General features: G+C 39.7%; 1 protein-coding gene across 1 annotated transcript in view; it reads left to right on the top strand.

Moving 5' to 3' along the window:
* The window catches only part of LOC115782896 (uncharacterized), a 35,079-nt gene that overhangs the window by 1,199 nt on the left and 6,619 nt on the right, over window positions 1-27,261 (top strand). The window contains exons 3-21 of the mRNA XM_030733394.1: window positions 3,352-3,486; window positions 4,190-4,335; window positions 8,558-8,717; window positions 8,818-10,538; window positions 13,161-13,287; window positions 16,258-16,317; window positions 16,454-16,509; window positions 16,878-17,027; window positions 19,145-19,207; window positions 19,363-19,512; window positions 20,900-21,007; window positions 22,586-22,715; window positions 22,846-22,962; window positions 23,079-23,127; window positions 23,238-23,314; window positions 23,441-23,555; window positions 23,899-24,082; window positions 26,388-26,472; window positions 27,090-27,235. Of these exons, the coding sequence (XP_030589254.1) occupies window positions 3,352-3,486; window positions 4,190-4,335; window positions 8,558-8,717; window positions 8,818-10,538; window positions 13,161-13,287; window positions 16,258-16,317; window positions 16,454-16,509; window positions 16,878-17,027; window positions 19,145-19,207; window positions 19,363-19,512; window positions 20,900-21,007; window positions 22,586-22,715; window positions 22,846-22,962; window positions 23,079-23,127; window positions 23,238-23,314; window positions 23,441-23,555; window positions 23,899-24,082; window positions 26,388-26,472; window positions 27,090-27,235 (3,779 nt within the window). The remainder of the gene's footprint in view (window positions 1-3,351; window positions 3,487-4,189; window positions 4,336-8,557; window positions 8,718-8,817; window positions 10,539-13,160; window positions 13,288-16,257; window positions 16,318-16,453; window positions 16,510-16,877; window positions 17,028-19,144; window positions 19,208-19,362; window positions 19,513-20,899; window positions 21,008-22,585; window positions 22,716-22,845; window positions 22,963-23,078; window positions 23,128-23,237; window positions 23,315-23,440; window positions 23,556-23,898; window positions 24,083-26,387; window positions 26,473-27,089; window positions 27,236-27,261) is intronic.

Here is a 27,261-nt window from a genome sequence, read left to right as displayed (position 1 = left end):
GTGCTATACGATGCATGCTTAGCGTAATGTTAGAAAACAAATCCAGACCATACAAATGAAAGCCGGTCAGCGTGTTAGTCACTATACGACTTCACGTGCACCGCATTTGTGATTTCCCTGTGAGTAAAGCTAAAGCAACAGGATCCTATGTTAAAGCTCAAGTTTCCCTGTCATTGAAAGTTTTCTTGACTGGGGCGTTCGCGGGAAAAAAATGGACAACAACGCGAGATTTCTATACATTGAGGAAGGGGGAGGAGAACAGCAGCCGTGCAGCTCAAATGTTCAGCAGCGCTCAGCTCGTACACAATAGTTTAATAGGTGAATGTATGCACAAGGAGATGGATGCGGTCACAGCGCTCAAATGTAAAAATCTGAAAGATGTGTCAGGAAAGCCTCAACTTTTATCTTCCACAGTCAGGCAGACAATAGGAGATTAGTCAGCTAATCAGTAGCCTGGTTTCACCCACTGCCCCCCTCCCTGTCAGTCATCATGGCGTAAACACACAGACTGTGGCACTAAAACAGTGTTTTGTTAAGCAATAACAATAACAAAGTTGTCTTTTAAGAGCATCAACCTGAGTTCACTGCACAGATCATCTGTTAGTAGTGTATGAATAATTTAGCTGAAAAAGCTGCATGCGGTGCAAATACAATAAAGCTGTATTACAAATAACACTACACTACAAAGCATCAAAGATAAAGAAAATAGGGTGTTTTCAGTAGCTTTTCATTGCATTTTTAATAAATGTATTACAAAGCAGTGACAACGTCAACAAGGTAATTACTGCGTTCTGCACTTGTTTGGATTGTAAACAAGTAGTGCTTATATAGCGTTCTAGGAATTTTTAATTATCGTAGGAATTTTCAGGTAAAACTAACCTAAGGCTTGTGAATTAACACCAGTGATGCTTTTAAATAATAAAAAATATAATAAAACAATCTATAGTGGTAAACAGTCACATTAAGAAAAGTGCTTGACAACAAGCTATCTTGGAAGGTGCTGGTAGCCATGTTATGCAAACTGGGGCTCAGTTTCTTGCAAAAGAGAACTTTAACAAATAAGGAGGAAGACCCACTCCACCGTCAGAGGATCGGGCAGTCACAATACACAAAAAGCTGAGGCTGAAAGGTGTAGAAACTAACTTATACATGAACATGGTGTAAAGGTTATAATGTTGGTTTTGATAAACTGAATACCGGCGCTGCGCCGGGCTGAGAACCGGTTCGCCTCATTTTTTTTTTTTTTTTTTTTGTTTTGTTTTGTTTTGTTTTTTCTCTCTATCATTATGCTGCCGTTCTTTTTGCGGGTCGTTGGGATGTTTTTCGGCGCTTATCAGGGTTTCCTCCTTACTACCAGTTGGTATCTATTTTGGTTTTGCCTGAACAACAACATGGCAGCGACCACCCAGAATGCATTGCGATTTCCGACCTCTATTAGTAGATTGTGGCAGCTCCAGGTGAGCCAGTTCAGTCGGTGAAGGTAGGGAAACAGATACCGGTGATACCAATGATATTGTGTGCTTAAGTTGCAACACAATAATCTTGGGATCTTTGTCTGTAGTAACAGTATGTGTAGTTTGTTGGTGCACCGAAAATGCCGGAATAATACACGAGTTTTAGGTAAGGTTAGGCTGTGGCGAGTCATAACAAGCTTGCTTTCAGAGTGTGTGAAGTGGCAGTAACGTTAAAGTAAAAGTATGTTCCCCCCCAAAATTAGAGGTTATTAACCTCTCCGGTCCGTCAACGTGGGGGAAGATTATCACTTTTTAGCAACGAGTGGAACCCACAGAGAAACGTGATTGGTTTTTGTGGCAGTGAGTGTTCCGCCCTCGTGGAGATGAGCGTGTGCACGCTGGCCTCGTGCCACATCAGTATTTTGATCGTACAGCGAACAAGTCGATTGTCTCAAATAATATTGCATACACGTTGATTTTTAGAAACATGCGCAAACTTTTTAAATGCATATTAAACATTGTGCGCTGCATCTGTAATAATGACCGGGTTTTCAGACTCGTGCCTTGGTGAAAGTTAGGAGGATCGGACTTTGAGGGGAAAGTGAGGTTATTGAGACACGAAGCCGGCATGTTCAACTGCAGTCAGATTAACTGAAAGGACTACATGTCCGAACGGGCTTAAGACTAACAGCTGCTCTAATTTACGAACACGTCTCTCCAGCAGACATCCTTCCAACAAAGCCCTCATCTATCATCTGCGCAGCTTCTGTCGCTAATCTGCTAACTTAGCCAGCGGTTAAGCTATCAGGCAGCCCCATAGGGTTGTAGGTAAAAAAAAAATAACGACTACTACTTTACCGACTGGTCTTTGATAGGTAATAAAGCTGCTTTATACGACCAAAGATCAAGAAAACAAAAATGGCAACAAGTAACTGCAGAAGAAGAGTCAACTGTAGAAAGTTATGTGCAGTCATCCGATGATCTTCTCTATCGCTGCTTTTTAAGATAAAATATTTAAAAAATTCCCATTTTATAGTTCCTCAGAATTAAGGCAAACACAGCATACAATATGACAAAACAATAAAAGTTTTTAAAAAATTAAAACGTAAAAGGAAATATGATCAAGGAAGATATTTAAGTAATAATATAATAATAAAGTAAAACATTCAGAAACGCAAAATGAAATAGTTTAACGGGATAGCAAGAGTTTGTCAGTCTCACAGCATGTAAATATTCCTGAGTGCAGGGTTGAAATACAAGATTAATGAGAGCAGATTATTTTCTGCTAGAGAGATGTTTTGCACAAGGTGTGGAATTAATGAGTACGATTATTGAGATCCAGCATATGAATGTGCCAGGTAAAGCCATACAGACCATACAGACTTTCCCCTTTAGTTAAATTTTAACAAAGCCTTTTTAGAAATAAGTCTCACCAGTCAGAATCCATCTTGAAACTGTCCACACAGTTATTTTGGAAGTTATTTTAAAAAATCTTCTAAATTGACTGTAATTTCAATGGTCAAAATATATTAAAGTGTACTTATAGAATCACCAGCAAAATCATATAAAAATTGATTTTTTTTTTATCACTTTACCCCAATAAAATTTTTTGTAAATTCTTTTTAAAAAAAAAAAAACCTTATCATCTTCTGGAATTTAAACTTCTGCCAAACTGTCCTGTAGAGTTAAACTCAGGATGCTTTGAGTACCGTGTCTCTGTCTTATTATGGCTGTGGTTTTATTTAAGATATAGCTAAAAGCATATCAGAATTATAGCCATGGGATGCTATAAAATGCTATAAAAATAATGGGTTTTGTTGCCTAATCATGAATTCTTAATCCTTGCTCTGAATTTGTACAGATGTAGTCTGTTTTTTCTTTTTTTTTTCTCCCCTAGAGAGCTGCAGGATGGCGGGTACAGTGGTCAGGACTCCAGGCTCCTCACCTGATAAATCCAGTTGTTTTTATTTGGTGACCTGGATCAACAGCCTTCTGAAGACAAACTTCAAAAATGTGCAGGAGATGGGTTCAGGTGATTCATCAGTATCAAGAGTCCTAATGCAGTTTTTTTGTTTTTTTTAATGCATTTGGTTTAGCACACCTCAGTCAGATTAATCTTAGTCCTCAGTAAGATTTGGGTATATTGTCTTTCAAATGTGGCTGCACAGCTGTATTTAACCATGCCAACCTGAGCTTTTACTGGCATTAAAGTATCTCTTAGGTTAATTTGCTTCTCTGAGTGCAAGTACACTTCACACTTTGCGATATTAGTTTGATTTTATTTTGAACTGGCTGATTCATAGAGATGTCAGCTGTATGTGAGCTGTGTTAAGGTTCATTTAATTCCTGCTGTCACTTCACATTAAAAGTTTTCCAATGGCAAACGAGCAGTATCCCTAAACTCTGAAGCAACTGTAGGGAATGCAGTGTACATGAATTTGTTAATGAGATGCTGATGATAAAGTGTTGTTCAGTGATTGTAGGTGGTCTGTTTCAGCCAGAATAATTGTTTGCTGTGGACCTTGCAGTTTTTTGTGCTTTTTCAATTGATGGAAAATACATTTAGCCTCTGTTGATTTCTTGTTTTTGATTAGTTTATGTTAAAAAGGTAATAGATATACTGATGATAAACTGACTTATTTAACAATCAGAGGATAATTCCTAAATTTTCCAACTTAAAAACAACAATGATTCTGTGTGTGTGCGTGCGTGCCTGTGTGTGTGTGATTCGATAGGTGCGTGCCACTGTCAGGTGATGGACTGCATTTTTCCTGGATCTGTTGACATGACCAAGGTGAAGTTTGATGCGCAAAGTGAGGATGACTATAAGCACAATTTCAGGCTCCTCCATGAGGCCTTCACCACAAATGGCGTCACAAGGGTACGTATGCATTTGTTCTCTGGTACAGTAGCATTAAAGTTTCTTTTAGGATACACTTGAAATTTCCAGTTTCTTTCCATTTTGAGGGTGAAAAATATATTACACACTTATCTCTTTACAGTGTCTACAGATCAGAGATTCAACACGTTCTTACCTGAATTAGTTTGTACTCTGTTTACAAATTCAGAGTCCATATGTGTGCAGAAATTACAAAGACCCAACTGCCCTAAGAAATGTAAACACATCTCAAAAGTTATATCACATGTATTAAAAATGTGACATGTACGACAAATGTTTTTTAAGCTATTAATTTACTAATTATACTAAAAATATCAACCATGAAATAATGTGCTTTCATCCTTGCTGGATGTCTTCACTTTAATGGGCTTGACACATGAGGAGCAACCTTGTTCCATCTCCATTCATTTCCTGTGGAACTTGTGCAATGAGGCAACAATCGTTTGCCGTCCTTCAGCCGAGCGACCGGCAAAATTCGTGCATGTGAAATTTCGAGCTCGTACACGTAGACGTGCACAGACGGACAGGCAACGCGACCTAACAAAGTTGAAAAACGTTCGTTTTTTTCGCTGTTGCGTGGCACTAAAACCAATCAGCGAGGGTTTCATTGAGTGACCAGTGAGCGGGGAGTATTTTACACACTGCAGTCTACAACCACTTTGAACATGGAGGAAAGCATCATTTTAGATTCGCAATGCTGCCGCTGCTATCGCGTCTCGTGTGTTCAGTTTCACCCCGGTGGCGATGTGGGCCATTTGTCGCTGTCGTTTGTCGCTCCCCGTGTGTCGAGCCCCTAACCCATCCTGCGCTTAGATGTATTTTTCAGTGTTTACTGGTAGTTTCAGATTGATCCTTGTCCTCCACCTGTTGTTTTCCTTTTCCTTATGGTCTGTACAGTGATTTCACAATAACTTATTATGATATTATAAGTTATTTATTTTTTTGTCTATTCTGTCTTCCATCTTTTAATAACTTCAGGCTTGAATGTTTTTACTCATTTTGCTTTACTTTGAACAGCTTCATTGCTATTATACTCTTCTATGCAAATATATTTCCTTATAGGTGAATGGGATTGGGGCAATAGGCCAGTTGTTGTTTTATATTGTGAATAAGGACACCATTATGTACCTGTGTGTGTATATAATGCTTCTTTTCATAAGCTTATATGACACAGTGAAAAAGTATTAGTCAGGAGGATGAGTTAGACGCTGGTAGACAGACTGACTGTCCAAACACATGAAAAACTGTCTCTTTCCCAGAGTTTCTTGTATTTATTTTAAGGTATATGTAGTGTACATGTATCAGAGTCAATATATTTATAATGCTAAAGAAACTATGAAAAAGATTTAACAGACAAACTTAACACAAGGAAATTTGCCTTTAATTTCACTTTGTCTTTAGGTAATTCTTTGCTATAAAAGAAAATGTGCAATTAATTGTGAGTATAACTTGGATATACATCTTTAAAAGAAATTTTTATTTGATAATAAGGTATAGGGCTGTAACTATCGATTATTTTAGTAATTGAGTATTCTGTCGATTATTCTATTGATTACTTGAGTAATCAGATAAGAAATGCTTTTTTCATATAAACAGTTCATCTACATATTTTAACTTCCGTACTGCAGTTTTTTGCTGTGTGAAACAAACAGCGGTGGATGGAGCAGCTACAAAGTTCTCTTTTATTCACTTGCTGATCAGGTGTTTGATGAAGGACCTCCAGCTGTGTCCCAGTAAAGGTTTAGTGATGGTTACAGGGGGAAAAAAAAGCTTCTTTTGGACACTAGAAAAACGTTTACTTTCACTCCACCTGAGCTCACTCTCTCTATAACGACTCCGCCTCTTTGTGCTTGCGCAGACAGACTGTGCACGTAAAACAGCTGCCTGTTTCTGTTGTGTTATCAGTGTTTTTGTTGAAAAACTGGAGGCTGCAAGAGCTTAATGTTGTAGTGCTTTGTATTCACAAGCATTTTCCTAAATGTGTTTCTACTGCACGTCTATTTTTAGTCACTAACCAGGGATTAAAGTATAAAAAAATTCAGTAACAGTGCCTCACCCGTCACTTCTCATTGACTGGGTAGATGACATGAAATTATGGCCCGAAGTCAGCTACATCGACATTATCAATTACCTTGTTTTTTTCCAAAGGTGTTGATGGCGAGTAATCATGTAATTATAAGCGCACCGAGGCGTATAATTACCTTCAAAGCAATAAAATCAATAAAGTAATGCTGAACAAACAAGACGTTATTTTCCTTAAAGCAGCTGTAGAGCCGAGCCGAGCCAGTGCATTGGCCAAGCTAAGCAGTTAGCATGGGTCATGCTAAGGGAAAGTGGAGTGGTGGAGACAGTCAGCTGTTCCTGTATCTCCCGATAAGGGAAATCATGTAGTGATGCGGCAGCTATTCTGTGGAAGGTAAATCACTTATCTGGATATCAGAATGTTCAGATCACTGAAACAGAAACACTGGACTGCCGAAGGCTGTGATCGGGGAGACACGCAGCTGTCATCTTGCTAACTGCTACGTGTTTACATGTGGAAGCCACGCATTGTTAAAGCTTTGTTTAGGCTGTTTGCTGTAGTGTCACACTATAAATAAAGTAAAAAAAATAAGAGGCTGTACATTAAAGGAAAACTTAAAACATAAGGAAAAAATACAGTAATAGGATGTGCAACAAGGTAGTATAATTTTGGGGAAAAAGAACAAATTTACAGAATAAAGTAATTTGAAGAAAATGTACAGACTGATGAAGTGACAACCGACAACAGCACAAGTTGAACCCGAGCTCATGTTCCAACTAATAAAGCCGCCCATTACAGCACAAAGTAACACAATTTTGTCATTAAATCTGGCTCTGACTTTAGGTAACAGGAAGTATAAAACCGTACAGCAGAAGTAGCAGTCTGTCATGGTGGCCTACGTACACTCTTACAGAAACCTGTGGATAGCGCTATAATCAGGGGTTACAGTCAGCCGGACCAAGTCTGTAAGTTGTGCTCATGGGGCATAAACAGCTTAGCTAGCTCTACTGAAGAGGATCGAACATAAAGGGAGTAATGTGTGGCAGGTAAATGCAGTGTTTCTAAATGCTCAACAAATATCAGCAAACACAAAAAGTGTGTGCAGTTTGTCACACAGTGTGTCTGCTAGCTAAAAGAAGAGCTGCTGTATTTCCAGGGAGAGAAAAGAGAGAGAGAGAGAGAGAGAGAGAAGTTCACTCAGAGATGGAGAAAAATGTAAGAAAGAGGACAGGAGAGGAAGAAGAGAGGTTAGATTTAAAGGTAAGGACTGCAAAACAAACTGAAGTATGCTGACGTTGTGTTATTCAAAGATTGTATGAAAATACTGCAGTTTAGTACATAATAAACAGGTCAGCTTCTTGTACTGTATTTACAGTAAAGCTCTGCGGTGGACTGGTGCACAGAGGCTGTGTTTATGGTCCGAGTTACATGAAGTGTAGCAGAGATGAGTTTGAATCAAAGCTGCTGATGCTGAGATTCATTCACTGAATTCAACATTTCTACAGCCTGTATGCTGTCAGTATAGGGGATGGAAATCAGCTCAGATAGCTGTGAAATACTGGGTTACAGCTTTTTGAATTCAGTTCATCCACACAGAGCAGTAAACCTCAGAGCAGCAGCAGCAGGGTAGCTGATCACAGCCTGCACACCAACATCATTTACCGGAGCTCACAATAGCTCCCATGCAAAGCCACTACAGCTGATCTTAGGGTTCCTCCACCTTCTGAATCCCACTGTAACCCCTGAGTATCCTCATGTTTGCGTCACTGTGTCCTACTATGGAGGACACAGAGACCAGAGCTGTTTAAATTCCCTTTCACAGTTTGTGTCCTACATAACAGATTCAAGCTGAGTGCATTCATTAGAAATAAAATTTAGATTGGAATAACATTTGTATCCTCATGTATTATTTTATATTATTTCTATAATATATAATGAGGTTCAGTTAGCTTTACAGAAAAATAGCTGATAGAAACGTCCTCCATAGAGCTACTTTTACTTTATTTTGAGTACATTTCAGAGCCTGTACTTTTACTTAAGTAAAGAAGTTGAACCAGTACTTCGACTTTTACCAAAGCATTTTTTAACACAAGTACTTGTACTTCTACTTAAGTATAGAATGTCAGTACTTTTGCCACCTCTGGTGTTTATAAATGTTATGTCTTCTATGTTTTGATGCAGATCATTCCGGTTGAGAAGCTCATAACAGGAGATTTTAAAAGCAACTTTGAGTTCCTGAAGTGGTTCAAACGTTTCTATGAGGAAAATGTGAAAAATAACGAATATGACCCTGTGAAAGCTCGTGGCAGCTGTGATATCAGCCCTATTTTGGTTAAGTCAGGTAAGTGTAATGTAATATTGGCTTTCATTTTGGCAGTGTGGTTTAATGACCACAGTTATAGCACTTCTACTGTAATGTTTTTGTTCTGTTACTTCACCAGAGACATCTAAATTGGAATCAGACATGGAAGAAAAGTGCAAAACGACTAAAAGGTTCCCTTACACAGAGAAGTGGAAGGATATTTTTGCTTGGGCTGACCGCAGTGCTCGTGGTGACCACTATACCTACTGCTCCTCTTGTGACACTGACCTTAGTACTATTTTCAAAGGCGTTATTGAACTTAAGCGACACGTGGAAACAGCCAAACACAAGAAAAGGACTGCGAAGAAAAGAGTCAGCCAAAGCATGCAGGTCACAAAGTCGCTGCCTTGCAGTGATGCAGCTGTCAGGTTTATTTACAATCACTGTTACACTGGATCTGCTAAAGGTCAGCAGGGGTCTAGACATTTTGCACACTGTAAGCTGGGATCTCAGTACCCCAAAGATATTATATCTGTATGTGAAAACACTCCTTACTGTTTATACATTTATGGAGGGGTACCAGTAGGAAAGGATGAAGCTGTCTCTGTGTTGCTTGTTGGATTTTTTGATGTTAAAACCTCCAGTCACTGCATCAGATTTCTGGATGCTCTTCAGTCAGGGGGTGGTCCAGGAGATCAGTCTGCAGCAGCAGTGGTGGATAGCTTGAAGAAATTCGGGCTATCCACAGATAATCTTGCTGCTGTTTATTTAACTGGTAATGGTGCAGCCACAGAGCAGATCTGTTCACAGCTCAGGGAGCTCAATGCAAACATCGTAGCCTTAGGAGGCCTGTACACAGTCGCTGATGCTGCTTGTCGTGCTGCCATCAAAGAGCTCTCCAGTCAGGCTCAAGAATTGATAGTAGACCTCCATGCACACTATTCCTCCTGCTCTTCCAAGAATGACTGCCTTAAAGCCCTTTTTGGCTCTGATGTCAGCAACAACAGCATGTCATTTCACCCCAACGCCAGCTCCTTTAGATTTTTTCTGTTGGTTACAAAAATCTTGGAAAAATGGACTGATCTCACACTGTTCTTCAGTTCATACAATGAAGACATTGAGAAGGCGAAGTCCATCTGTTCTCAGCTGAAGGATCCCAAAGTCAAGGCAACATTTATGTTCCTAGAGCAGGCCTTAGAGCCTCTGCACCGTTTTCAAAGGAAAACTCAGGAAGCTTCTGGTGCTGATAGGCAGCTTATCCTAGATGAAGCTAATAGCCTGCTTTCCATTTACACTTCCTACTTCCTGAGCCCCGAGGCTGCTGCTCGCTTCCTCAAGGAACGTGATGTCCAAATCCTTAAGAACAAGAGCTTCCACCTTCCAAGCTCTGAGCTCAGTCTGGGTGAAAAAACTGTAGAAGACTTTCTGAAAACATCTGAGGCTGCTGAGGCACTGCCACTGTTACAGGAGCAGGTGTTGTCATTTTACATTGCACTTACAGATTGTATCGCAGAGGAGCTGCCTTTAAATGACTCAGTGCTGAAGAGCATTGCTCAGCTGCTGAACCCACAGAGCAGGCTGAAAATGACAGGGGAAATGGTTGGGGAGCTGGGCACCAAGCTGGGAATCTGCAACTCTCCTGAGGAAGTCAAACAGCTCACAACTGAATTCCTCGAGTATCAGAATGCTCAGGAGAGAGAGAGCGAGGTGGAAGCAAAGGACAACGCAGCTGTGGGTTCACTGGAGAAGCACACCAGCCTACTGACTCAAACCAAGCCAGCCTCAGTCTTCAGGAAGCTTCTTTTGATCCTTTTGTCTTTACCATGTCCTCCGCTTGAAACGCAGCAGATTTTTACTCAGGTATGTGAATGTTTAGTCAGTTCAGTTTATTCATATGTAGCACATTTACACAACAGATGTTAACTGAAATACTGCACAGCAAGTAAGAATTTAACAAAAAACAACACCAATACTTAAGGAAAAACTGGTGGCTCGCTCCCTCTAGATTCAGGGTGAGAGTTGGTACCTCAAGCGAGGAGTTCAGCTATCTTCAGATCTTGTTCACAGTGAGGGAAAAGAGACTAAATGGGGCATTGGTGCTGCACCCACAGTACTGGTGCACCGCTGCAGTAATGCAGTTGTTGTATCACACTGTTGTGGTGAAGGGAGAGCTGAGCTGGATCACCTATGGTTAAGAGCTCTGAGTAGTGATAGAAGGAACAATGTAGCAGATGCAATTAGCTGAATTGAGTTTCAAGTCAAATTATTTATAGGTACATTTAAAAACAACAAGCATTTACCAAAGTGCAGTACAACTAAAAGTAAAAGAACAATAAAATCAATAATAAAACAATAAAAAACAACTCTAGAGATAGACAGAAGAAAAACAAATGTCAAGACTCAGTCTGGTTTAAAAGAATAAAGATGCCAAATGCCAAAGAATGAAAATTCATTTTCAAACAGGCTTTGAAGATGTTGAGTGTTGATGAGGTCCTGACTTTGAAGGTGCAGACTGTTCCAAAGTTTAAGGGCAGCTACAGCAAAGGTGTGTTCTCCTGTGCTTTAATCTGCATCCTGCTACAACCAGAAGCATCTGGTCAGCTGACCTCAGTCATCTTTTGGCAGTGTGCATAGTTAAAAGATCAGAATGGTAAAAAGGTGCTAACCAATTTAATGACATAAAAACAAATAATAAAATCTTTAAAAATAATTCTAAAACCAATGGGAGCCAATGCAGAGAAGCCAAAACAATAATATGAAAATATGGTCTCGCTTGTATGTGCCACAAATCGAGCAGCTGCTCAGAGAAGTTGCAGACAGTAAAGCAGAGCCTGACTGTTGCCCAAATAAAGGCTATTGTAATAATCAAGCTTGGAGGAAATGAAGGCGTGAACTACCTTCTTGAAGTTAGCAAAGGAGAGAAAGGGCTTTATCTTTGCAAGGGCCCTTAGCTTGAAAAAACTAGCTCTAACAACAGCATTTATTTGTTTGTGTTTTTGTAATTTTCCAAAGAGCAAGATCACCTTTTAAATGAGGAGTGAGGCTCAGGAGGTCTTTTTTTTTTTTTTTTTTTTTTTTTTTTTTTTTTTTGGTCATTCAGGTTGAGGAAGTTTAGCTTTCAAAGGGGGTTTTTGTTTTCTTTTTGAGAGGGTAGATAGATTTGTGAGTCACTTGCATAATAGTGAAATTAAATTAAGTTTTCTTTTTGTTTGTTTGTTTTTTAAATTGATCCCAATGGGAGCATGTAAAGTGAAGAATACTGAACCAAGAATGGAACCTTGTGGGACCCCACATCAGGGGAGCAGCTGATGATGGAAAAGCTTTTGCCTGTTAAATAAGATTCAAATCATTCAAGAGAAGTTCCTTCCACACCCACACAGCTCTCCAGTCTAGAGAGTAGAATGCTATGATATCAAATGCAGCCTTTAAGTCTAAAAGCACTCAAAAAAATAACCTAAAAGCACACTTGACCTGATAGTGTCAAAGGCTCCTTTGAATAGATGGGTGGGAATAATGTATAGGCAGTGCCTAGTGGGCTTCAAATGGATGACCACTTCAGCCAAAGTCAAGAGGGAAACAGGCTCAAAATGGTCTAAACAGAAGAAAATGTAGGTCCACCAAGGTCTTCAAGGTCAGCTTAATGATTTATTGGTTGAAAACTGACAAAAAAAAAGCCTTATGACTTAGAAACTACGATTCTTTAAAGTGTGGTGTGTCAACGTCTACAAAGTACCATATAAAGATTTAAGTAGCATGCATCATTTGACCTCTGATCTCTCCTTCAAGATAAATAGATTGATCTCAAGGTTGAAGTGATAATGCTATATAGAGCTATTTAAAACTTATTGCCGTTGTTTGTAATGATAGCAATTAGGCATATAGACAATGATATATGGGGATTCTAAAGATCACGTTACTTTGGACCTCTGATCTCTTCTTCATGATCAAGTAAGTTCAAACTTTCATAAAATGTCCTTTAGCTTTAAAACAAATTCTTAAAATCCTACTATATTTGTTTCTATTGGCAGCGTTTAGGAAATTATACTGGTATTTGGGGATTCTAAATATAACACATTATAGGTTGCAACCAAATATCCTGTCATATTTGACCTCTGATCTCACTTTAACATTTCACATCTACCTGTCTTTCAGATTGACCTCAAAAAGTGTTATATCTTTAAAGAAAGTATTGTTAAGAGAAAGAGAATGAGCTGCCTAGGTAGTTTGAAATATACTGTAGTATAGTATATGATAAATTCAAGGGATTAATATCCAGTTATTTAAAAATCAATCCATTACCTACTACTACACAATGTTTTTGAAATCAAACTAAACATCCGTCATGCTACCCTTTGTCTTGTTTTTACTGCACTACAATGCTATTCCCTTAAAAGTAAATATAAATATTGAGTGAGCTGCCTTGGTGGATGTTTATACTCTTGGAGTGCTTCTTGTTTTCAGTTTATGTATGTTGTCTTTAAGGCCTTAGAGAATGACAATGGTGGAGTCCTTTCTGAGAGTGACGCCTTAACAGAAAGCGAGTTGGATGCCACATTTGAGGCCCTCTCTGACAGCATCAACAGCAAGGACCGCCAAATTCGCACGAGAGGTAAGAAAAAATAGTGCAGTAAATTTCCAGCTGATTAGGTCCCAAGCACTGAGAGTGCAAAGGCTCTATTGTATCTAATCCATTTCTTATTTTTATTATTCGGGCAAATGAATTGGTTTTTTGAGGGCCTAACCATGGTCAAAAATTCATGAAATTTTGTGCACGCGTCAGGTCTGGTGAAAATTTACATATTTTAATGGTGTCAGGCATGGCCCTTCAAAAATGACTCTATAGCACCACCTTTAATTTGAGCCCCACTGCTGTGTTTTTACATACACCTATGAAATTTGGTACACATATGTAAAATTTCAAGAAGCACAAAAAATTCTCTTGGAACCATGCCCTACACCCAACAGGAAGCCTACCATTTTGAATTAATTATTTTGGCTATTTCCAGCCCTCATACTTTCTCAAACTCCTCCTAGGGTTTTAAGGGGCTGAACTTCATATTTGGGCAGTGTAAACTTACAGGCATGGGTGAATCTAAATTGTGACACTGGTGAGTTTCGTTGGACACAATAAATGTTGAATTTAATGTGTCATTTTTGCGACATTTTTCGCCATTTTCAGGCCTTGTGAACTCTTAGGGCATTCAACCCATTTTGACCAAAATTGCTGAGTGGTGTTAACCAGCTGTTAAATGGTGTTGCTGTAGCAACGCTCTGATTTTGGGTCTCTTTTCAGTCATTTTGTTCCATTTTCAGGTCTTATGCTTTAACTAACTCCTCCTACAGCATGATATTTGGTGAGTTCAGTCTAAAGAACTTGATGTTGAGGAAGACTGGTAGTGGTTGTTGATCCAAAATGTCCAGGAGGGCAGGCAGGCAGGGAGGCAGGCTGGGGGCTGGGCAATCCACGAAGGAAGTAGTTGACCTGAAGCAAGAATGCAAGAAACTACGCGTGATGAAAAAAAGGCACATGAAACTCAAAACATGACACAAATCCAAAACGTAGCGAGATAAGGCTGGAGGCTAGTTACCTCACTGAAAGGCGAACACTCTGGCGGAGACTGGAGGCTCGAGCTGGTCCTTAAAAGCTGGTAGAATTACTGATGAGCACCAGGTGTGATGGTCACCGAGGGAACAACCTCCAGCTCCGCCCTGCAGAGGAGGAGACCCAGCCACCCAGCCTACAAGGAAAACACCGCACCCACACCACAACAACCTGAATCCTGACAACGTGACCCCCCTTATGTCACTTTTCCATCAGTACCTATTCAGCGCAGGTCGACTCGACTTGGCACAACTCGCCACAGTCTTGTTTGGTTTCCATTGCCATTGAGTATCACCTCAATGTGGGTGGAGTCAATATAGCAACGCGGGCAGTAGTCTCTTGGTGTAATTGTATGCAACTAAAAACACAACACAACAGTGGATGAGATAGAGGCAAGCTAACATAGCTAAGGCCAGTTTACCATCATCATGCATAAGTCCCCCGTACAATGTTTTAATGGATGAAGGCTACCATTGTATTAACCCTATACCGCCGAACATGTCGTAATCGACTCAGTGTACTTCAAAAGTGCAGCCGTTTGCGTACTTCTGGCAACAATGACCATAATAACCCTATGTTGGGTGTGAAGTGTAGTTTCTCAGCTTTCAGAAACCCGTTTGAATTTTTCCAATAGGACAAATGGTCATGTAATTACAGTAATTCAAAGTTCCTTTGATCAGCCACCTCAGCCTCTGTGTTAACCAGCTCTTCACAGCTAGCAGGGGCAGGTAACAGGTGCTTCAGTGGCAGTCGCCTGCAGTATAGGGTTAAAATATGTATCCTGTGTGCACATTTCAGGTGGCTCTCTTGTTGCAAAACTACTGCTGCAAACTGCCGGTCTGGGCATTCAACTGGTGCTTTGCATGCCTCCATTTTCTTGCTGTCGGGTTTTTAAAATGGCGCGGCTGATTCTGGTGAAGGAGTCACTCTCTTGACTCAACTAGTGACAACACTCACTGGCCAGTCAGTGGCATGCTGTTCTTCTGCGTCACATTTTTGGATCACTTGGAACCACGGTTGAGTGGGTATTAAAAAAAAAAATACCTGGTACCAGGTACTAATGCAAATGCCTACAAACCATGTCAAGTCGAGCTGTGCTGAGTAGGTACTAATGGAAGTGTGGCATTACAGGAGCAACCTTCAAATGCAGCACAGTTCAACTGTGCTATAGGCCGACGTCCGCCTGGGTGCGAGGGACTTATCATCACCGCTTGCAGCTTTAATTTGTTTTTTGTGATAACCTCGTGAAAATAAAATCACCTTTCATTATATGATCAGAATGATTGGATGTAGCTCTTGATAACTTGGGAAGGGGGGGGGGGGGGGGTACTACTGAACGTTTACTACTTATAATTAATTTGTGGTATTACGACAGAGAGGGGTTTTCAACCAATGCAAGTATGTTCGTTTGCATACCTCTAAAAATCCAAAAACCATGTTGCTCTGTATGGATGATGCTGGGAGTTCATCGGGAATCAGACAGTAGCTGCAGTGGCCATTCAGTTTCACTTTAGCTCTTTGTATGTTATGTCACGCTTCTCTGCAGTTAGCTGGTAGACCAACAACAGCACAAACAGGAATACCCAACAATCTGGTTATACCACATATTTCCAACACTGTCTCTATCTGACAACAAGCACAGTTAGACACGCAGTCCAGACTGCCAAAGCTGAACCATAATTTCCTCATCATACTTCATGTAATGTTAAAGAAGCTGAGAACAAAAAAAGAGGACTTCTCTTTAATTTGAACTTTTCTCTTCTGGTATCATAGCAGATTAGACCTTTCTAACATTTACAAAAATAGCTGGTGTCAAGAAATGCCGCCTAACTAAGGGCTGAAAAAAGAAACACCACCAAACACTAGAAAGGTTGATGTTTTTTTTTTTCTTCTGCCGCTTTGAGAATCCTTGATTTAAACTTAAAAGAAGTTGAGCGGAAGTGATTGCATATATAACTCTACCTGCTCATTTTCTAGGTCAGAATGGCATTAATGTAAAAGTGAAACCGTGTGCTGTCCACCTTACAAAAATAAAAGGTAAAGAAAAACAACTTCAAAGTTAGATCTGCAATATTTACACTGTTTTAAAATATCAGACATGTTTATTTTGCAGATCGATAGTTCATGCAATGCACTTGTGAAAAAAATAATATAATACTGTCTGTTTCCAAAGAGCCAGATGATGGATTTGAAAACATACTTGAAGTGAATGGTGCCTCATGGAAAGAGGTAATAGAATTTTTTTTCTTTCTCTATCTTTTCATCTTCTGCTTTTCATCTTGTACTTTCTGATCTACTGCTTCATCAAAAAACATTTTAGATGTATGGCCTTTAAAGTGTAAAATATGTAAAGTTTAAAAAAATAACATAATGGCTGAAAACAGAAGAACACACAAACTTTTTATTTTTACATTTCTCCTTTAAATCCCTCTCATGTACTAACACCATGTTGCTTTTCATAGTTTCTGTGATGAAGAAGATGAGGTGGAGTTTACCTATGTAAAGGCGTGTGTGCGTGTGTGTGTGTGTATTTTGTTTAACATTGTATTGCATGTGCATGTTATTTGAGTGTGTAATGAGCGTGTGCTGTCTCTCAGGGGACCATTAGGGGAGGTTTTGGCTGGGAGAGCAGCTTGCGCCAGAAGCCAAAGGCCCGGTCATTGTATCAGGCTGGTACTAACATCTGGGCCAAATCCATAGATCTTGATAAGGACAGCAAAAATGGTCTGGGGTCCCAAGATGATGTGGTAGGTATACTCGAGTATACTACCAAAATACCACTGGGCCATAAAATGCTGGTAGAATAAAAAAAAAAAAAAAAAAAAAAAAAAACAAGCCTACAACCTTCGAGGGTCCTGATTTTATTTTTACAAAAGTAATAAAACACCACACACTATAAATACTTTATATAGCTGAATTTTAAGTTAAACTATTAAAACAGTAATCTGGTTCAGCAAAACTACATCAGCACTGTAACATTAGGAATAGATAACTGCTGAAAAAGATTTACAGGTTATCTGCCTTGAATTCAGTTCTTCTCTAAAAGGCCCTTTTAAAAATAACAAAAGGTCTTACATTTACAAAAATACTGACTCATAATTTAGTGAAACTCGATATTGATGATGTTGAATAAAAAAGGTTTGAAAAGGAGTTGATCGTCTCCTAATCTGAATTGTAAATGTCTTCCTTGCTATCATGCTGAAGAAGTTAAAAAGTTTTTTACACGTTTCTTAGTTTAATTTGCTTGCTTAGTTGCTGCTACCTCTTAAATGTTCAGTTTCCTCACAAATCTGTGCATTACAAGGCAGTTTGACTTGCACGCTTGTCTTCCTGTGGGTCCACTGCCAAGCTTGCCTACAATGTGCATGTCAAAACTTGCAAAAAAATGCTTCTTTCCCTCTCTGCTATCGAAGCATGGGCCTTTGACAACAGAAAACGGGACATGCCCATGAAAATGGCAGATTGAATCTAGTTTCCAGAGACAATAGCCAACTGTGACCACAAGATGGGAGTAGGTTACAGGATGGTTTCAAATGGGCAGTATGAGTATGGGATAGACACTATTCTGAGATAATAATAAATTGATCACTTCCCCTTTAGTGTCACTTCAGTAGATACCTGTTTTTAGATTTAACTTGTGAAGCCCTGCTTACCTTGCTTTTATTGATATATATCCATGATTGGCCTTATTTTCCCAACTTTGTTCTTCAAATAAATAGATTTGAATTCAATTCATTTCATTATTAAACAGTTTCTGCTTGTCCTGGTGCGCAGTGGGCACAGTAGAGCTGCGTGAATGCAGTTTTCATTACTTCTGTGTAGACACACTGCTGATGCTGAGACAAGAGCGGGACACCTGAAAGTTTACTTCCCATAAAGTTTTCTTCTTTCATCAGCTTTTTTTAGGGGTTGCCACAGTGGATCATCTGCCTCCATCTTACCCTTCCCTAGCATTCTCTTCTGTCACACCAGCCCTCTGCATATCCTTCATTACATCCATGAATCTCCTCTGTGATCTACCTCTTTCCCTTCTGGCTGGCAGCTCCATATTCAGCATCTTTTATCTAGTATATCCACTGTCCCACTTCTGCACATGTCCAGACCATCTGAGCCTTACCTCTCAGCATAAAGATGAAGTAATGTGGGATATACTAGTGGGAGAGTGCGGACTCCTGGTTAACCTCGTTCATATACAACAATAAGTTAAGTGTAATTAGTGTTTATCAGTGAACAGCTGGACAACTGGATGTAAAACAGTATTATTTGATAAAAAAAAAAAACGTTTCTAATACGTTTAGAAAAAAAATTCTCTGATGCAGTACTATGGTACTTGCTTGTCCTAATAACTGACAGTGAAACTAGGCTTAATCAGTATCTGCTGATTTTGGAAAGTACTCTTTTGTGGAAAAAAAAAAATAAAGTTGCATTTTTAACAAAATTGACAGAGAAATTATTGAGAGAGAAACTGATCACAATCCAGTCTCACATCTAACTTCATTCAGATTCATCATTCGTTTTGTTTGCCTGTTGGGGTCAGATTAGAGACAAGGCAAAGGTGGAATGACCACAAGATGGCAAATTCAGTTTGAAAGCTTTCCTTTAAATTACAGCAAAAGAGAGACTCAATTTTTCATATTAGTCATATCACAGTGTATTATGCCTCATAGAACAAGACGAATGAATGGATTTTAACACTTGTAGCTCTTTAGCTTCTTGATTTTTAACATGTTCTTCCATAAATGCCATTCAGATATGATTACAGTTGTCATCTTTAAAGGGGAAAAGAGACACAGGTCATCATCTAAAATATTTATTAGCTTTTGATGACTTTGACTTTCTGTTCTAAATGTGGTTGATTTTTCAGTCGGAAGAAGCAACACCCAATAAACAAACACCAACTAGAGCACGACGTAGACCAGCCTACCAGGTAATGTTACTGCTGTTTATTAAAAATAAATAAATAAATACAAAGTAATTAAGTATTCACAGTTGGTCAGACCATGAATCACGGAAAGCATCTGTGTCTGTTTAGAAGTGTGAATGTGAGTGTGAATCTGCATTTCTTCTTGTTTTTTGCTGCAGGATGGTAAAGGGTTTCTTGCAGGAGAGCTGGTGTGGGGGAAGATTAAAGGTTTTTCCTGGTGGCCTGGGATGGTGGTGCCGTGGAAAACCAAGTGTGCTCCTGTGGGTATGCGGAGAGTGGAGTGGTTCGGAGACGGGATGTTCTCAGAGGTTAGAAGTACAGTGCACGATTGTTAGCTTTGACCATTATTTGCTTAAAGGTACAGTCTGTATTTTTTTTTTTTTTTTTTTTAGGTTATTTAATAGAAAACAGATACTGTACTTATAAATATGCACAGATTAGTGAGTAATTATGCCTACGAACAAATTTTCTCAGAAACTTATAATTAATCCATTAAAAATGCACAGGAGCAGGTGGCAGTTTGTGGAAGTCACTATATTTGAATACAGTGGCCAGGGGGAAATCTCCCTTCCGACTAATCGTGTTTTATGTATGTGGCTAGAGACCAACCACATACGTAGTGCGCCAAAAGTGACGAGAAGAGAAGTCATAGGCGTTTGTGTGCCTTGGGGGGACATTTCAGTTTGTGTCTGCACCTTCAGATGCAAGATATGAGGCATTATAACTATCGTAATAATTGTAATAAACTGTCATCCTTTTCCTCCTCAGCTCAAGCCTCATCTCCTGAACTGAAGTTAGGGGTCTAACACACAAAAACGTGCATAAACATACTTATTTTATTCCCAATATTGTTGCCATAACTTATGCAACCCTTCTGTCTCCGGACAGCTGACGAGCTGGCTAAACAACAACAGCTGGTTATAAGCTAACATTATGCCAGCTAATCTTAGGTTCAAGTATCCTAAAAATCACACTTTCCCTCTGATAAACAGTTTGATTACATTCTCACATCATATGAGAGTTTGTTTACTAAGCCTCAGAGTCCGAATATGTTACATCATGTTCAAAGACAATGTCACTAATGCAGACTAACAGAGGCTAACAGTGTCAAAAACAACAGCACTTACTGACAGGAAAGTTCAGGATATCCTCAACAGCTCACTTCAGTATTGCTGCCATCGGTCAGAAGTGCGCTTCACTGACTCAAAAACTCGTATCGGACTCCGTTCACAAAATTGTACATCCTCTTCCAGAGTAAATAAAGGTGGACGCTTCTCACTCGGCATTAACAGCTGAGGTAAACAGTGGACTGACAGTCTCCAGGGCAGATCTGGTCCGGAGTCACTTTGCTATCTGGGTAATAACAGATGAAAGGTGACCAGTTTTTGAGGAGATTTGGGGTTAAAAACATAAAACACTGTAAAATATTTAATTGACCATATCTATTTCCTGATTGATTGCTAAGTGTTGATAGTATTCAAATGTTATCTCTCTTGGCTGACTAAAACATGTTAGTTCTATAGCAGCCACCATAGCTAGGATTATGCACTTGAATTGGTAGGGGAAAGAAAACAGAACTCCACTGAAGCAATTTGTTGACATCTTGCAGTGACAATTTTCCATCCTTTAACTTTGCAGATACAGAACCAATTCACTGATTTATTTTTTTAATGTTTTCTTTTTCTTCTGTTGCAGGTGCATACTGAGGGTCTTATGTCGTTTACTGCCTTCACTAAGTGCTTCTGCAAAAATTCCTTTGCCAGCTTGCCCGTCTATAAGAAAGCTATCTACCAAATACTTGAGGTAGTCTAAATATTTTGTACTACATCATATTTTGTGGTGTCTTTCATGTTCCATTTTGCTTCATATTATATTCATTTGTGGTGCTAAATTAAAGTCATGTAGTTCTAAAAATGGAATAGCTAAAGCTAAAAATATAGTACTTATGCATTTTGGTGTTTTGACCTTGAGGCACAGGTCTGCAAGCAAGCCCATCTTTACATGCCTCTGTGATATGTTAGTAGGGGAACATGGTACCTTTCCAGTGGCTCAGAGGAACATTGCTTTAATCATCCAAAAGATGTTCTGTAGAAAATTGTGATGTTTCCTGTTTGACATCTTCCGTTCATATTCCAGAGCTGTGAATTTTTTTGAGATGTGACAGCTATCATTAAGATATCAATCACACAGGCCTAGAGACCAGTCAGTAAACCCTTGGCAACTGAGACACAACAGTATGTATTCCCTGACCAGCTGGCGAGTGATTGCTGGTTGTTGCTGGGTGAAATTGGTCACAAAGTAGGTGTTGCACCAAAAATCTCCTTGTGATTACTTTGGACACGAGCAGATTGTCACAGGCACCTGTAGTTTGTATGGATGATGCTGACATGTCTGCAAACACTCCCTAACTAACCACAGAGCAGTAGTAAAACTTGAAAAAGTGCAAAAGTTGTACCTTTACTGCTGAAACAAACACATTTCAAAAGATGCAGCTTCTACCTTGAAAGCGAACTGCCTTTGTTTCCGGTTTGTGTTGCACTCTTCAGTTTCTCCAACTTTGCTTAGCACATAGAATGGGTGTGTCCAAACTTTTGACTGGTACTGTAGTTGGAGAGTGTTTGCAGACAAGCTGACATTTTCCATACAAACTATGGACCACTGCAGCAATCTGCCAGCAACAAGAGCAATCGCAAGGTGGCACTGTATATTAGTGACAGTAAGCAACCTCCTGCATCCCTTCACCAACCACTGAGGGAATACTCATTTTTACGTAGTGACCAGTGGTTGGACACCAGTTGGTGTCGGCATTTGGTCTCTTGGCCTGTGTGACTGGGGCGTTAGGAAAAGATGGCAGCAAATGCAAGTATAAATGGTTACATATTGAAATCACGGTTTGAGTGCATCAGTCAAAATCATGGTTTGACTATTGAAATCACAGTATTTGCTAAATGCAAAAAACAGTGATCGAGCTTGTTCTGTGAAAAGTCATGTAGCACCCCGACCTTCAAAACGCTAAAGGCTTGTGTTTGCTTCACTCAGATATGTGTCCCTATAGATGTAAAAATAAATAAATAGTTTTACTGTATAATCAAACTTGTTACAAAGTGAGGAATTATTGCTGCTATGGTGTCATCTTAAAAATGTTTAGTGTTTAAATTGTGTGATTATGCACTTTCAAATGATGTCTTTTTTTTTTTTTTCCTTCGCTTGACTCGTTCAGATCAATTAATATTATGGGGTTAAGAGCAGAATAATATATTAAACATTAAACATCAGAGAGACCATGTGTTTCATGTGTCTTAGCATCAAGCTGGTCTGTAACCCGATCTTGTTTAACATAGCTGTACCATACTTCAGATTTTGATGACGTGTAATCTGCAGTTGGCAGGTGAGAGGTGTGGGAAATCTTTTGCTGAGGCTGAAGGTAATGAAGAAAAAGAGCTAAAGCTGATGTTGGACTGGGCTTTTGAGGGATTTCTGCCTACAGGACCTGATGGATTCATACCAGCTGGTATGTCTATTTTCACAAAAACCCTCTTTCTCTCTACATCACCATGTTTTATTCAGAATTCTTTCTTCTTGTTGATGTGTCCCTAAAAACATTAAATTTATTTCAATTCTTTGTTTCCTGCCTCTTGAAGATTCCTCTGCACATGGTCATTCCTCTGATTCGACTCTGTCCGACATCCCGCCTCCAGCGAAAAGAAAATATGTTTTTAAAAATAAGGCAAATGCTCCCATCATAGTCTATAACAAAGGTACGCATTGTTTTTTATTATTTGTATGCATTTGCAGAGAAATTTTTGCGGGAACTTCTAAAGGAAGTGATAGATTTTGTTACTATCGTTGTTATGGCTGGTATTTTTCATTACAGAAAAAATAACAGAAGGAGTCAAAGAAAAGGGCAAAACAATTGAAGGTAAGTTGGGGGGGGGGGGGGGGGGGGGGGGGGGGTGTTGGCCTGTGTGTGTTTTAAAGTGGAAGAAATTTGATTCATAACTGTTAATCTGAACACAACTTTCTTTTTTCCCAGATTTTGTTTGTCTTGTGGATCATGTGAGATTGACGTCCAGCACCCATTGTTTGAAGGTGGTCTTTGTCTAAATGCAAGGTATCTAATAACGCAAAGATCCATCTCTGTCTCCTCTGTTACTCTCTCACAGCCTGGTGTGTAAATGTTTAGCCACTGACTAAAAGATGGCCTCCATTAAACTCTGAAAACGACCTTCTCTTCGCAGGGAAAACTTCACGAAACACTGTACCGCTACGATGACGACGGCTACCAGTCGTACTGCACTATATGCTGTGCAGGTTTGGAGGTCATTCTTTGTGGCAACCCCAGCTGCTGCAGGTAAAAACTGCCCAGGTTTTGTCTCATAAGCAAACCTATTGATATTTATAGTTTCTCACAGTGAGTTTGGATTGTTAAAAACATTTTGTTATATAAAAAGCTTAACCAAATATTTGAGGAAACATAGTGAGGATGACAAACTCTGACTTTATAGAGGACTGCACCAGTGTATAGTTTGTCATCTATATTCATGCCTGAATGTAAATTTTGGAAATGATAATAAATTTGGTCCCACTTTTTTTCATCTGATAACATTATTCCTCATTCTTCTTCTTTTTTTTTTTCCCCTCTACATGTAATTTTAATTTGTCATTCATGTTTTTGTTTGTTTTGTCTCTCCCAGATGTTACTGTAAGGACTGTCTGAACATCCTGGTGGGCCCAGACACCTTTGATAAGCAGAAAGATATCGACCCGTGGAGCTGCTTCATATGCCAGCCGTCAGCGTGTAAAGGAAACCTCAAACTCAGGCCAGACTGGAGTGTGAAGGTCCAAGACTTCTTTGCCAACAACAGCGCCATGGAGTTTGTACGTGCTGTTCTTGGCTTTAATTAGAAATCCATGCCATGTTTTGTTCTGATGAGGAAGCTGCCTGATTTTCATCATCAGACAATCATGTTTTTCTTCATTTTAGAGTGAGGTGATGTTAAATTAGTTGGGGAAAAAATTTACAAAAGGAAAAAAACTGGCATTTTTTAGCCAGCTGCACATAGCACCCTACGCTTTTACTCCAGGTTGGAGGATGACTCTCTTGAATGAAAATGAGCTTGTGATTTGTGTTGTCTGCCTTTGTGATATGATTCAAAATAGGGTTTTTTTTGTTGTTGTTGTTGTTTTTTTTTTTTTTGTTGGTGGTATTCTTTTTTGAAATCCTGACTTCTGTGGCAGATTTTTCCATCAAGAACTCATAATTGTGGCGCCCGAGTGGCTTAGTGGTGAAGCCGGCAACCACATACATATGCCGCGGTGTGGGTGGTGCAGGTTCGAGTCCCGGCCTGTCACCAATTTGCCCACGTCGCTTCCTCTGTATCTTCCCCCATTTCCTGTCTCTCCGCTGCAAAAATGCAAAAAAAAAAAAACTAATAATTGCAAGCTGACAACACATTGCAGGTTTTTAGTTGATAGTTAAAGGTCAGACGTGTTGCCATTTTGGGGGATTTTGCCTGAAGGTAAAATTAATTTTACAAGAAATATATAAGTCCAAATTATCTTTACTTGGAGAGTTTCTTACCTCTGAGTACTTGGTCATTATTGTATGCAAGAAGTGGGAGAGGAAAGGGGGCAATTATTTGCTGTTTGACTGTTGCCTTTGGCTGTGTATAAGCATAGTTTTCAAGAATCAATCAAGAATGCTTTTATTAGTCCCACAAATGGGGAAATTGCAGTTAACAGAACATCCATCCAAAACAAGCATAAACATAACACAGACAGGGGGGACAGATGTCTGAGGTCATGCAGCCGTTTTCTCAACGGCGCTACCTTTAGCAGAAAGACAGAAAGAGATACACTGGGATAGTTAGGTTCAAAAAAATCATCTCATACTGTGTTCATAAAGAACACCTTACGAGGTTCCAAAAAACACCTCAGCATAAAGCATATTGCACATATAAAGCCGGGATAGCAGTATGGTGGGTAGGGTCAGGGTCAGGAGGGGATGCAGACGGAGACGAGAGGGTGGGGGCATTGTGGAGCCCAGATGCCAGCTCCTAGCCAAACAGTTTGCTGATAGTGATGGAAGTTCATCAGCGGCCTTGGTACACCAGATCCAGCTTCACAAATCACAGAGAGGGCTGAGGGGGAGGGCGGCCGTCACGCATAGTTCTGGAGAGATATGATTGCCAGCCAAGGCCGGCTAGGGAGCCGAATTCTGATAATGCAGATGTTGTTTTGGAACAGGCTGCTTGTTTTTTTTTCAGCAGCCTTCAGTCTCACTGGGAAACCATTCAATAAATCCAATAATCCAAATTCATTAGTTACCGTCCTCACTGTGCAGAACCGTACCTTATCTCCAGATCGAACCCCTCTCACCTGCTACTCCCCAAGTCTACGGCTCAGGTTCATCAGGCTTTGAGTCTGAGTCTGTACGGTTCTGGTCAGCCCATCCACCTGGGTCGGCAGCCTCTGCAGATGTCGAACTGCCAATCCAGGTTTTCTTCGATTCTCGGTAAATCAGGTATCCTCCGAGCCCAAACAGAAAGATACCGCTACCAGATAGCCAAATAGTTAAGCGTCTTCCACATCTTCCACCTCGAGGGCCGAGAAGAAGCACACAGGTCTCCACGAGCTCCAAGAGTCGATGACGTATCCAACCGGGTCTGTTCCACTCGGACACGCAGGCTCCCCTTTCTCAGATCTCATAGTGGAAAAAATTCGATCAATGGTCTTGGAAGGCCCAGTTTGCCAAATCCATATTGCTCTCAATCTTATTCTATTCGAACAGTGTGCAAGAGACGCTCTCACAGCAAGCAGGAAAGATAGGGAGGGCAGGGAGGAGATAGAATGTGACCGTCCCCGTCAGAGGCTGAAGCAGAAAATATTGTCAAATATTTAATAAAACTATTAAGAGCACCTGTTTATTATAATGGGTGTACTTTCACCTTTAATTACCTGATAGGAGCAGTCTGTATTGTTCTTTGAAGTTTTTTAATAATCAGATGATGATGATGATGATGATGTTCCATTGCACCTCAATATCAAATAATATTCACTGGAAAGATGAGAAATTGTTTGTCACTCACTGAAGCTCTGCCAGTCAAAGGAGTTTAAGTTAAATATGTATGCTTATGCCATTATTTATCCTAAATAGTTACTTGAATTTATTTTTTAATCACAGGAGCCTCACAGAGTTTACCCTTCAATTCCTGCTGATCAGCGCAGGCCAATAAAGGTGCTCTCGCTTTTTGATGGCATTGCAACAGGTGAGTTTATTGTATTGTCAGTATTCTGTATTATATTCTGTGTGTGTATACTATTGAAGAGCTTTGGAAGATTCAGTTAGCTTCACTTACCCCAAGCAAAAGGATTAATGTGAAAGTAATGGAGTCTACTTGACATTAATTTAAAATGTAGTGGCTGAGCAGCTTTTCTATCAATCAGAAGGTTATTGGTTTGAGCTCTGGCTGCTCCAGCCTGTGTGTTTCAGGCTCTTTATTAAAATACTGAGTGCCAAATTCCATCACTTGGTGATTAGAACATCTTCTGTTAATATTTGGTACAGAAACCCTTGTTTGCAATTAGAGAGGTCAGACGTTTCCTGTAGTTCTTGACCAAGTTTGCACACACTGCAGCAGGGATTTTGGCCCACTCCTCCATACAGATCTTCTATCATCTCATCAGTGTTGCTGGGCAACATTGATGAGATGAAATGATGAAGTGAAATGAAATGTTCAGTTCTCCAAGTGGATGTTCCCATCCTGTCAATGATCTGTCATCTGAATATTATAAGATTAGAAAAGTGTGGCATTAGAAAAATGTGTGCATTTTTTTTTTTTTAAATATTATGAACCTGTTTTTATTTACTCTAATGTCATGCCAGGATACCTGGTGCTCAAAGACCTGGGCTTCAAGATCGAGCGCTACATTGCTTCAGAGATTTGTGATGATTCAATCGCCGTAGGGATGGTCAAGCACGAGGGAAAGATCGAGTATGTCAGTGACGTTCGCACAATTACGAGAAAACATGTGAGTACAAGCCAGAGACACTTGAA

Source organism: Archocentrus centrarchus, chromosome 7 (assembly GCF_007364275.1).
Source record: "Archocentrus centrarchus isolate MPI-CPG fArcCen1 chromosome 7, fArcCen1, whole genome shotgun sequence".
NCBI lineage: Eukaryota > Metazoa > Chordata > Actinopteri > Cichliformes > Cichlidae > Archocentrus > Archocentrus centrarchus.
The sequence above is the reverse complement of the archived record's forward strand: the minus strand, read 5'-3'. Positions and strand labels throughout refer to the sequence as shown.